Source organism: Callorhinus ursinus, unplaced genomic scaffold (assembly GCF_003265705.2).
Source record: "Callorhinus ursinus isolate GAN/ISIS: 27379988/994484 unplaced genomic scaffold, GSC_fseal_2.0 scaffold140, whole genome shotgun sequence".
NCBI lineage: Eukaryota > Metazoa > Chordata > Mammalia > Carnivora > Otariidae > Callorhinus > Callorhinus ursinus.
In genome coordinates this window covers 51,430-64,212 of record NW_027397202.1, presented here as the reverse complement: position 1 = coordinate 64,212, position 12,783 = coordinate 51,430, and the positions used below count along the sequence as shown (strand labels likewise).

The 12,783-nt window shown below is 46.9% G+C and overlaps 1 protein-coding gene across 7 annotated transcripts in view; it reads right to left on the bottom strand.

The window, feature by feature from the left end:
* The window catches only part of PPP6R2 (protein phosphatase 6 regulatory subunit 2), a 69,935-nt gene that overhangs the window by 20,188 nt on the left and 36,964 nt on the right, over positions 1-12,783 (bottom strand). For 6 of the 7 annotated variants that reach the window (XM_073890327.1, XM_073890329.1, XM_025858637.1 and 3 more), the window contains 3 exons: positions 10,662-10,848; positions 2,900-3,037; positions 1,474-1,539 (listed from right to left, as the gene is read on the bottom strand). In XM_073890327.1, coding sequence (XP_073746428.1) covers positions 1,474-1,539; positions 2,900-3,037; positions 10,662-10,848 — 391 coding nt within the window. Of the gene's footprint in view, positions 1-1,473; positions 1,540-2,899; positions 3,038-10,661; positions 10,872-12,783 lie in introns of all 7 variants that reach the window. The other variant, XM_025858645.1, reaches the window with a different exon arrangement.

Below are 12,783 nucleotides of genomic sequence, written 5' to 3'. Positions count from 1 at the left end.
GAAGCTAACGGAAACGGGCAAGATGCTACAGAGAAAGCAGGAGGTCTCGACTCTTCTAGGGCAACACTAATCCTTAACCGGTGAAAATCTGGACAGCACACTTGCAACAACGTGGGGTGTTCAGTGATGCAGATGAACTGACTAGAGAGAAATATCCCCTGGCTCCTTGCCACGAGCATCAGAACACACAGCCCTCACATGCACGCTGTGGGAACTCTGGGCTAAAGGAAGTGCGTGCACGACTTATTTTAGGGAGAAATGAAAGCAGCCAGGAGGTCCCTGTGGCCTCACCCCTGCCTCTGGGCCGGGGAGGAAGCCAGTCAGCCCACAGCGTTCATGCTGGTGGAGTGGCACCCACCATCCTCAGTTGGGAGCACAGGCCCCCTTGCCCAGCTGTCTGACGGCCCCGGAGACAGACAGGAACAGAAAACAGAGTGGCCAGGCCACGGCAAGGCTAAGACATAGTCGTCACCACTGTTCTCCAACTGCAGAGGGCGAGCAAGTGTGTTTAGTTTTGTCACACATAGAAAAAGGCCTATCAGGATATACTCCAAACTCTCAATAGTGACTCTTGCAGGGAGCGGGCAGGGGGCCAAGAGAGGAAGCCCCACTGCCATCCTACATGCTTCTACACTGGCAGGGGGGGCCTTCCTCCCAGAGTTCACACCCTCGTAAATCCCACCTCCTCAAGCATGGGCTGGACCCAGCCACTCCCTTCAAGAGAGCAGAATACAGCCACAGTGCAGACTGTCCCTTTAAAAAAAAAAAAAAAAAAAAGATTTTATTTATCTGAGAGACAGCACACAAGTGGAGGGAGGTGCAGAGGGAGAAGCAGGCTCCCCACTGAGCAGGGAGCCTGATGTGGGACTCGATCCCGGGACCCTGAGATCATGACCTGAGCCGAAGGCAGATGCCCAACTGACTGAACCACCCAGGTGTCCAGACTGTCCCTTCTGAGTTTGCAGAAGAATGACTTCCGTCTTGCTCACTCCAACGGAAGCCAGCAGCACCCTGAATGCTGCCCTATGGACAGGTCCACCGCTCTCAAGGAACGGAGTCCTGCTGAGCCGTGGGTGACCCTGGAAGCGGGCCCTCCCCTGCTGAGCCCTGACATGACCAGTCTTGTGACAGACCCTAGGCAGAGCACCCACTAAGCCATGTCCTGGTCCTGACTCATAGAAACAGAAATAAAAAATACTTTCTGTTATAAGCAACTAAGTTTTAAAGTAATTTGTTACTCAGTCAGAGATGAGATAACTAATTCAGCTCCATTGTTTTTTATAAAATGTAGTTTTATTTTTTTACTGAAAAGAAACAGTCTAGAAGTCAGTGCTTGATTAAAGGAGGAAAAGTGTCTAACTGGTCCTCATCTGAGGAAAGGAGCAACTTGCCCCCACAGCAGCAGAGACCATTCTCCAATAGCCCCGAGTGGGGGGCTCTATAGAAGGCAGGCTCCGTGGGAGCTAAACTCACATCTTCATCCTGACTTGGATGGATCAATTCCACGAGTCTTTGGATGATCTTCTCTTCATTAAGCCACTGAAAGGGAAAAAGAGGCCTGTCAATGACGCTGTTCATGTCTAACTCAACAGAAGGGAAGTCGTTTGGTGCAGAAGAAATCCATGAGCCAGGTTCCAGGGACAGAGAGTCTTTACCCAACAATGTGTGTCCACCCAGACCCAGAAAGAAAAAAATCGTCATCAAATTCTGGAGTGATCCAAACTCCATGAAGAAGAGAACCATGGTCTTTCTGTCCCAGTGCTAGACTCTTAAACATACTGTCTTCAGGGTATCTCAGAAGACAGAAGGGGCTGGAGCTGGGGCTCTCCCCCCAGTGCATAGCCTGGCTGCACGTGGAGCCCAGCTATGCTCCGCTCTCTGTGGCGTCAGGGCCTTTCCAAGAGCAGGAGAAGCACAGAGGCCTGGTGCAGCTGCAGGAGTGCTGGGAGGACTGAGTGCCCAGCACTGTTCAAGGCACAAAGGTGGGGGGCGCCCAGGGGAAACCAAGGCACTTCCTTATCCCAGACTGGAAGATCTGCCTCCGTGGCTGCTCAGCATCGAGTTTATGCGGGCTTTCTGCTGTTAACAGCTGATGTTTATGCTGCACTCACTGCCTAACGTTAGCTGTCATGATTAAGTGTTTGTGGAAGGCAGCTCCAGAATGAACCTAAGGGTGAGAAGTGCCACCTTGATGACACCTCACCTGACGCCAGGAGCTGGAAAATGGGCAAGAAGGACCAGTGCTTTATTTTAAATTACATTACAAACAAAACCTGCCTAACAATAGTGAACAGCTTATCCAGCACTGATTTCCTGGTTTCTTTGAGATGAGAATCCTCCTCTTTTCTGGCAAAGCCGTCAGGGAGCTACGAGCACTCCTCTTACTGGGAGCCTGTCAGGACAGACACATTCACAGACCCTAGGAAAAAAACCGGCCTGCTTTGGTCTTTATTGTTTTCGCTGCATGGAACCGCTGTCAGCTAATGCCTTCCTCATAAAGCCAGGACCTGACAGAACTCCTGCTCTGAGGCCACAGGGGCACCAGGATCTGGGGGGCGGTAAGGAAAGCCCTCTTCTGCTTCTTCACAGAGGAGGAGGCCAAAGTGTCGGGGGAAAAGGAACACTCTGCTCCTTGCTTCTGGGTAGACTGAGGCAGTACAGCAGAAAAGGTGCAGACTGCAGGCCCAGCCTCAAGTACAAGCCTTGACAAGAACCCCTGATGACCCCACAGGGAGAAAGTAATGTTGGATGGAAAGCCAGGGGTGCTGACCTTCCCGCGTTCTCTGAGCTCCCTCACCCAACTCTGGCCTCCCTGAGCCAGGCACTCACTGTGCATTCAGCCTGCAGAGCACTGGCAGACAGGGAGAGGGCCCCGGGGAGGAGGGGCCCACACACTCACATGCAGGACGTCCAGCCGGAGCCCAGTCGGCTCCACGCAGCTGACGAGGCGCAGCAGCAGGTCCATGAGGGCCGAGGTGCCAATGTGCTTCAACACCAGGCCGATGAACCCGTCCTTCTTCTTCAAGAACAGAATCACCTGAAATCAAACATATCCTGACAAGCCTGACAACCAATGAGATGTTTCCCCTAAGAACTCACACGAGAAAGATGAATTTTCAATTATACAGAGCATAAATTATGGAAAGACCTAGAAAAAGTTAGAAGACCTCTCCAAAGGACAGCAGAGACCTGAACACAGGGAAGTCCCATGAGGCAGTGGTGGGGGCCCTATGAGGCCCCTGGGCTGATGGAGGTTTGCTGCACGGTAGGAGGCTTTATGCTAACATGTCACAAATACCGAGAGAGGGGCTGTGCACATAGCTGCTCCAGACTGCTCATCCAGTACCGCATGGAGTCCATTCAAAAAAAAAAAAAAAAAAAAAAGAAAGAAAGGAAGAAAGAAAAGAAAAAACTCCAGGCTCTAATGACCTTTCCACTGAATTCTACCAAACATTTAAAGAAAAATATTTCCAATCTTATATACACTCATCCAGGGAACATAAGATGAAAGAATACGCCCCATATCATTTATATAAGAACATAAAATTTTGATTCTAAACACCTGATAAGGGCATTATAAGAAAGGCAAATTAAGCCAATCTCACTGATGATCACAGATGCAAAAATTCAGCACATGAAAGAAACCATAATGCACCACAACCACGTGGGCGCATACCATGAAACCAAGGCTAGTTTAACATTAGAGAAACAATCAGTGGAATTCGCCTGCTAACAGAACAGAAAAGAAAAATTCTATGATCAACTCAATAGAGAGTAAAAACATTTTTTAAAAGATTTTATTTATCTGAGAGAGAGGGAGAGGGGCAGAGGGAGAGGGAAAAGCAGGCTCCCCACTGAGCAGGGAGCCCTACATGGGACTCCGTCCCAGGACTCCGGGATCATGACCTGAGCCAAAGGCAGACGCTTAACTGACTGAGCCACCCAGGTGACCCCAAGAGAGTAAAAACATTTGATAAATTTCAACAACCATTTATGTTATAAACTAAAAAGACTAGGAATAAAGAAAATTCCCTTAATTCTGATTAAAAAGTATCTATAAACACCCCACAACAAACATCATACTTAACTATAAAATGTTGAAAGCTTTTCTTCTCAGGTAATAAATAAAACAAGGAGGCCCAATATCACCACTTCGATTCACAATTGTACTAAAGGTTCTAGCCAATGCAATCAGGCAAGAAAAAGAGATAAAAGGTATAAGAATTATAAAGGACAAAATAAAATTGTCATTATTCACAGATGATATGATCCTGTACACAGATAAAACAAAAGAACAGAAAGATAAACTGCCAGAATATCAGCTTTACTGATAATGACCAAAAATTGGAATCACCCTAGATGGATGTGAACAAAACCTGGAATCACCCTAGATGTATGTGAACACATGACTGGTGAAACACCTGGTCCATCTACCCCATGGAACACCACTCTGCAAGAACAAGGAATGTACTACAGATTTTAGAAATGGAAACACATTAGTGCCAGGGGCTAGGGATGGGTGAAGGGGTGAAGGTGGGAGTGGCTACAAATGGGCAACACAAAGGACCCTTGTTGGTTTTTCTTTTTTTTTTTTTTTTAAGATTTTATTTATTTATTTGACAGAAAGAGAATGAGAGATCACAAGTAAGCAGACAGGCAGAGGGAGAGGGAGAAGCAGGCTCCCCGCTGAGCACGGAGCCCAACTCAGGGCTTGATCCCAGGACCCTGGGATCATGCCCTGAGCCGAAGGCAGATGCTTAACCAACTGAGCCACCCAGGCGCCCCAGACCCTTGTTGTTTTGGAACTGTTCAGTATCCAACTGTAATGGTAGATACATGAACCTATACAGGTGATAAACAGTATAGAACTTAATACACACACACACACAACTACAAGCAAAACTGAACAAACGTGTAAGATCAGTGGATTGTATGAATATCAATGTCCTGCAGTGATGTTCTACTAGTGTTTTATAAAATGTCACTATTGACAAAACTCAGCAAAGTATACAAAGGAGCTTTTCAAATTATTTTATACAACTGCATGTGAATCTACAATTATCTCAGTAAAAAGTTTCATAAAAAAGATACCATTTAAAATAATATGAAAGGGCGCCTGGGTGGCTCAGTTGGTTAAGCGACTGCCTTCGGCTCAGGTCATGATCCTGGAGTCCTGGGATCGAGTCCCACATCGGGCTCCCTGCTTGCCAGGGAGTCTGCTTCTCCCTCTGACCCTCCCCCCTCTCACGTGCTCTCTGTCTCTCATTCTTTCTCTCAAATAAATAAATAAAATCTTTAAAAAAATAAAAAAATAAAAAAATAAAATAATATGAAAATATCGACCACCTAAGAATAAACCTAATGAAACATGTGTAAGACCACCACACAGAGAATTACAACATGTTACCAAGAGAAATTAAAGAAGCCCTACTCAGGGGCGCCTGGGTGGCTCAGTCGTTAAGTGTCTGCCTTCGACTCAGGTCATGGTCCCAGGGTCCTGGGATCGAGCCTCACATCGGGCTCCCTGCTCCGTGGGAAACCTGCTTCTCCCTCTCCCACTCCCCCTGCTCGTGTTCCTTCTCTGTCTCTCTCTCTCTGTCTCTCTCTGTCAAAAAATAAATAAAATCTTAAAAAAAAAAGGAAGCCCTACTCAGCTTTGTCACTGTCACACAAAAATAGCCATAGACAATATGTAAGTAAATGGGAGTGGCTGTATTTCAGTAAAATTCCATTTACAAAAATAGGTGACAGGTTGGTTTTGGCCTGTGGGCCACAATTTGCCAACTCCAAGCTAGAGCCAATGTAAAAGCCTAATAAAAATTTTGACAGGGGGAGGAGGGCAGGGGAGAATGTGGAAACTGACGAACTCATTCTAAAATAATACAAAAGGTAAAATACAGTAACAAGAAATTCTGAAGAAAAACAAAGTGAGAGGACAATCAAATACCAAGACTTATAAAGCTACAGGTATTAAGACAGTATTGCACTGGTGCAATCACAAACAGGACAAGAGAACGAAGTCCAGAAATAGCCATATTATGTGCGAGCCCCTGACTCAGAGAGAGAAGGGCCTTACCAATAAATGGTGCTGTGCTAACTAGACACCCTATTAAAACAAAACCGAAAAACTTCAACCTCACATCATTTGTAAGAATCAGTCTCGGGACGCCTGGGTGGCTCAGTTGGTTAAGCGTCTGCCTTCGGGTCAGGCCATGGTCCCAGGGTCCTGGGATCGAGCCCCGCATCGGGCTCCCTGCTCCGCGGGAAGCCTGCTTCTGACTCTGCCACTCCCCCTGCTTGTGTTCCTGCTCTTGCTATGTCTCTCTCTGTCAAATAAATAAATCTTAAAAAAAAAAACCAAAAAACAGAAGAGACAGCCTAATAGAAAATGGGCAAGAGACTTCACAAAAGAAAATATCCAAATGGCCAATTAATACTTTAAAAAGTACTCATCCTTATTAGTCACCAGGGAGACTGCAAATTAAGACCACAATGCTAGGGATGCCTGGGTGGCTCAGTCAGTTAAGTGTCTGCCTTCGGCTCAGGTCATGGTCCCAAGGTCCTGGGATCGAGTCCCGCATCAGGCTCCCTGCTCAGTGAGGAGCCTGCTTCTCCCTCTGCCTCTGCCTCTCTTTCTGTCTCTCATGAATAAATAAATAAAATCTTTAAAAAAAAAGACCACAATGCTATATTATATACCAGAATACCCACCAGGATAACTAGAATAAACAGAGTGATAATATTAAGGGTTGGTGAGCAACAGGAAGTGACATACTCTGCTAGTGGGCTAGTAAACTGGCTCAACCACTTTCACTGTATCCATTCAAGCTAACCACATGCATGTCCTAGTTATGATGTAATACCTAGTATAATGTGACACCCACAGCAACCACTAAAAACCTACACACAGATACATGAGAAAACACCATAGATAAATCAAAATGGAATTTAAATTGTCAAGTAACACACAGGAGGCAGGAAAAAGAACAGAGAAATGAAAAATGAGAACAAACAGAAAACTACAATACAATGGCAGCCCTGAAATATCAAAAATTACATTAAATGTAAATGGCCTAAATATGCCAATTAAAGACAGATCAACACAGCAGATAAAACCACATGACTCAACTATGTGTTGTTTGCAAGAAATTCACTTCAAATATAACAATTCACACAAACAAAGCTATACAATTACCCCTCTTTATCCATGAGGGGTACATTCAAGACCCCCAATGGATGCCTGAACAGTACTGAACCCTGTATATACTCCCATTTCTTCCTATACATACATATATACCTATGATAGAGTTTAATTAATTTATTTTTTTAAAGATTTTATTTATTTTGAGAAGAGAGAGAGAATGAGAGAGAGCACATGAGAGGAGGGAGGGTCAGAGGGAGAAGCAGACTCCCTGCCGAGCAGGAAGCCTGATGCGGGACTCAATCCAGGGACTCCAGGATCATGACCTGAGCCGAAGGCAGTTGCTTAACCAACTAAACCACCCAGGCACCCAAGAGAGTTTAATTTATAAATCAGGCATAATAAGAGATTAACAACAATAATAAATTAGAACAATTATAACAATATACTATAAGTGATGTGAATGTAGGCTCCCTCCCTCTCTCTCCCAAAACACCTTACTGTGCTGTATTCACCCTTTCTCCTATAATGTGAGATGATAAATGCTTATGTGAGGAGATGAAGGAAGGTGAATGACCTGGGCCTGTGATGTAGCGTTAGGCTTCGTCTGACCTTCTGACACTGTGTTAGGAGGAGGATCACCTGCTTCTGGACCACAACTGACTGTGGGTAACCAAAACCATGGACAAGGCAGAACTACTACTATACACAAAGGTTCATAGCAGCTCGATTTGTAACAGACAAAAGTGCAAACACCTCACGTGTCCTTCAACAAATGAACAGTTAATCTATGCTCCAGCCACACTCTGGGCTACTCCCAGTGCTGGTAGGGTCCTCATCCTGTAGAAATACATATGGGAGGGGCGCCTGGTGGCTCCATCCATTAAGCCTCTGCCTTCGGCTCAGGTCCTGATCCCAAGGTTCTAGAATCTAGTCCCGCATCAGGCTCCCTGCTCAGCGGGAGCCTGCTTCTCCCTCCCCCTCTGCCGCTCCCCCTGCTTGTGCGTTCTCCCTCTCCATTCTCTCTCAAATAAATAAATAAAATCTTAAAAAAAAGAAAAGAAACACATATGGGAATATCTAGGGACGGGGTTTGGAAATAGGGGTGTAGAAAAAATAAAATTGGTCAGAAACACATAATTATTAAAGCTGTGTGACAGAAATACAGGGGTTCATAAACTATTTTCTCTATAAATGTGTGAAATGGTCTGAAATGAAGAGTTAAGAAAATGCAGTATGTCTGTTCACTGCAGCCCATGTCTCTGTGGAAACTGGGATCAAACACTGTGGCCCTGTCCCGGCAGATCCTAGAAACAAAGCAACTTCTGCGTTACTACTAAAAAACTCTGGTATAGCAATACCATGGACACTGCGTCTGCTAGAAAGAATGTGGGAACTATATAGGAAAAGACACACCAAATCCATTTCTAAGTGAAAAAAAAAATTTGCAGTATTCAGAGTATGATGCCATTATGTGAAAATAAATGTCTTACAGGAAAAGAACTGGGGAGGAACATGAACTAAATAATCAACAGTGGTTGCCTCTCAAATATTACAGGAGACTGTTCATGTATTTTTGTCTTGTTTGAAATTCATATAAATGTGTCACATGTTTGTCAATAGAAGAAATATTTTGAAAGAGTGCGTTTCATATTATTTTGATGCACTAGGCAAAGGAAGAAGAAGGAAATACAAGAAGCAGTAAAATACAGCAAACATCTGAAAGTAGCAAAGAAATATGGTCAGGCTACAGGCAATTATGAGCTGAGTGGCAAGGGCCAGAATCAAACGTTTTCAGAAATTCTACCACTGCCCCACAGCCACAGTGACCCCCCTGCCCCACAGCCAGTGACCCCCCCGCCCCACAGCCACACCGACCCCCCTGCCCCACAGCCAGTGACCCCCCGCCCCACAGCCAGTGACCCCCCACCCCACAGCCACACTGACCCCCCTGCCCCACAGCCACACTGACCCCCCCGACCCACAGCCACAGTGAGCACCGTGCTCACCGCCCACACCGGTCACTAGCATGAGAGGACTTACTGCCCCCTGTCCTAGAACCACTACCACCACTAATGCCCTCTCTCACCACCTGCATCACCCCCCTATTCTTCACTTACACTCTGAGTGGTTCAGAAAAATATCTGAGGTGAGACAGTCCTCTGAGGTCCCTTGCAAAGCTTAAGATTCAGGATCCTGCGAAAGGTACATTCCACTGAACATTTACAACATGCCAACAATTTCTTCAAGTGAATAACGATCTGCCCTGCAGGTTGTACCTTCTCAGAACTCCAGACATACACATAAAACATCAGTCTGTTCCCTCACTTGATATTTCATGATACTGAACAATTACGGTTAATATTTTGGGGGGTGATCATGCAATTTGCTCAGCAGTCTTGTCCCCTCCTAGGGTTATAATTTAAAGAATTTTTAAGGGGCGCCTGGGTGGCTCAGTCGTTGGGCGTCTGCCTTCAGCTCAGGTCATGGTCCCAGGGTCCTGGGATCGAGTCCCGCATCGGGCTCCTGCTCAGCGGGAAGCCTGCTTCTCCCTCTCCCGCTCCCCCTGCTTGTGTTCCCTCTCTCGCTGTGTCTCCTCTGTCAAATAAATAAATAAAATCTTTAAAAAAAAAAAACGAATTTTTAAAAGTCCTTGTATTCTAGAGGTATACACGGTAATATTAACAATAAAATCATACGATATCTGGTATTTGTTTTGAAATAATCCACTAGGGATGGTGGGAAGGGATAAAAGGTGAAAGACGCACCAGGACTGGCTGAGGCTGGTGGCAGGCCTGAGGCACCCCTACAATGCACGCCCTTTCTGCGTGTCCACAGGGTGGGTGGTGCCGAAGCACGAATACAGGCAGGAGCAAGAATGGACTCCAAGAAGACCATGCTCCAGCTAACAAAACGAATTCACTGTTTTTACAGAAGCCTAATGCTGTCAGTTTTCTTTTATTTGCTTTGAAACACTAAGTGTCCTAGACACATAAATACCTGCCACCCCAACAGAGCAGCAGATCTTAGAAAGTGAACATCCTAAGAACCTGTCATGTCGCAGGCATGTCCCTGTTCCTCATGCCTGTGACTGGTCGGGACAAGACAAGCTAGCCTGGTTTGGAGTCCTGAGCAGCTCTCAGGGATGGCAGGAAGAGGTGCTTATCCCTAAGCTAGCCAGCAGAAATATCTTCAGGAAGCCACTTTCCTAATCAAATTCCAACTCACATAGCAGCAGCCTACACTGCTCCAACTGTGCCCCATGGAATAGTCAGAAACACCGTTCTCCAAGCCCCGAAGATACCGTTGCACAGTCAGAAACACCATTCTCCAAGCCCCGCAGATACTGGTGCACAGTCAGAAACACCGTTCTCCAAGCCCCAAAGATACCGTTGCACAGTCAGAAACACCGTTCTCCAAGCCCCAAAGATACCAGTGCACAGCGATAGCTGACAGCAAGATGTATTAACATCAGCCATGCCCGCCACCCCAAACCACATGGGCTTGGCAGATTATTTACCTGTTCAGTTTTTCTTGCAATGAGATTACCAATGGTCTTGCTGAAAAAACTGGCGAGCAGAGGGTTGAGAGGCGGCTCGTGGTCCAAGAAATCGTAAAGAAGGTTCAGCAGAGTCTCATCCCCTCCTAGTCTGTCATTGATCTGTGGCACATCACAAGTCAGCAGCTCACAGGCCGTGTTTGGATACCTAAGAGGGCACAATAAAAGCAACTGGAGGTGAAATTAGACTTCTTCAGCTCTCAGGAAGCTGCCTGAATGACCAGCCTCTCAGGAAGCAGATCCACGGGTCAGACCCTGGAATGGAGTAAAAATATGAATATCCTGTGACCAGCAGGCATTTCTGACTACAACAAGCTCCGTGTGTCTAACATACCTTTTTCTTGCTCCTCACACTCTACACCATGGTATCTCACCTTTTCTGACTCTACTGCATTCTCTACATAACGCTCCTCAGTCTTCTGGTTTCTCCCCTCTCAAAACCTCTGTCCTCACACCCACCAGCCAGGCCTCTTCCCTCCTGTGAACACGGTTAGTGATGCCAAGTCCGTTGTTTGCACCCTCCCTCTGCACGCCCTTCCTGTCCCTGCACACCAACAAGCACAGACCCAAGCTTGTCCCTAGGCTAAAATATGCCACATCAGCAGCTTATGATGCAGTACCAGTTATGAGATGTTACAAAAGCAAATTATTAGTAAGAAATACCAGTACACATTAAAATGACCAGATACAGAATAATCTTTATCCCGTCACATGGAACCCCATGACACCCTTCTGCTCCCTGCTTTACCATCTGATAGACACAGGGTCACTGCCATTGCCCCTGGGACAGACACAGCTACTCAACAACCTGCTGCATCCAGGGCAGGGCCCACAACAGTGGGGCCACTAACAAGGCTTGGTGCTGGGGCGCCTGGGTGGCTCTGTCGGTTGGGTGTCTGACTCTTGGTTTTGGCTCAGGTCATGATGTCAGGGTAGTGGGATTGAGCCCTGCACTGGCCTCTGCGCTCAGCAGGCCGTATGCTGGAGATTCTCTCCCTCTGCCCCTCCCCCTGCTCTCTCTCGCTAAAATAAATAAATAAATCTTAAAAAAAAATAATGCTGCCTGGTGCCGTATCCAGGTACATGCGGGAATGCAGGTGAGGGTGATGGGGGCCAGGGCAGACAGGAGTGTGGTAGCTGTCTAGAGCACACCTGCTACTCCACAGGACAAGCTCTGCAGCTTCAGGCACATGACCTAACCTCTCTGTGTCCGGGCTTTCTCCTCTGAACATGGGGGTGCAAGTGCCCACCCGCCCCACAAGGCTACGCATAAAACAGTAAGCCCTGGGTCAAGGTCACCCACTATGACCCTCCTGCTCCTGGCAGCCACCAACATAGGCCCTAACACAGGCCTAAACCGAGGTGGTCACTGTGGGTTGGCTACAGAGGCCTGGGTTAGAGAGACTGTAGAGGAAACAGCAGAGCGTGGCAGCCAACTAAATGTAGAAGGGGGGAGAAACCGAGAAATCTAGGTCTGGCTGTGGGACAGGCGTTTCTCAGCAGCCCAGAGAAGAGAAAGCAGCCTCTAGAGCTCAGAGAAACAGAGCCGTATGGGCAGGCTAGGGGGGTGAGAGACCTGCTGCATTCACAAAGAGGTGGCCCAGTATGCAGGACCAGGCCCTGAGAGGTGTCACCACTGCCCACTCACCTCATGGGATGGTTACAAGGATCAAATGAGTCACCTCAGCACCATGAATGTACACATGAAACCAGCATGGAGGAAAACACACAGCCACCAGGGGCAGAAGGTCAGAATGCAGGGCAGGAGGGCCAGGCCACAGTGACCCTGGAGGCCAGAGCAAGGCCTTTACATCACACAGGCAGAGAGGTGTCCACCAGACTCCCAACAACAAGAGAAGATGTACCAATGGTACAAAAGAATCAAGGCCCAGAGGCAAGTACAGACTATTCCTTCAGGAAACGTTTCCAGAGCACACGGAAAGGCCCCAATCTGGTTTCCACATACAAGCAAACGTGCACACATGTGGCAAGATGAGCTATAAGGCACTGGCCCTCTAAGGTTATATCTAGGTAGAGGGACTGAGGTTTTCTTTACTGGTATTTTATAATTATTTTTCAAAAA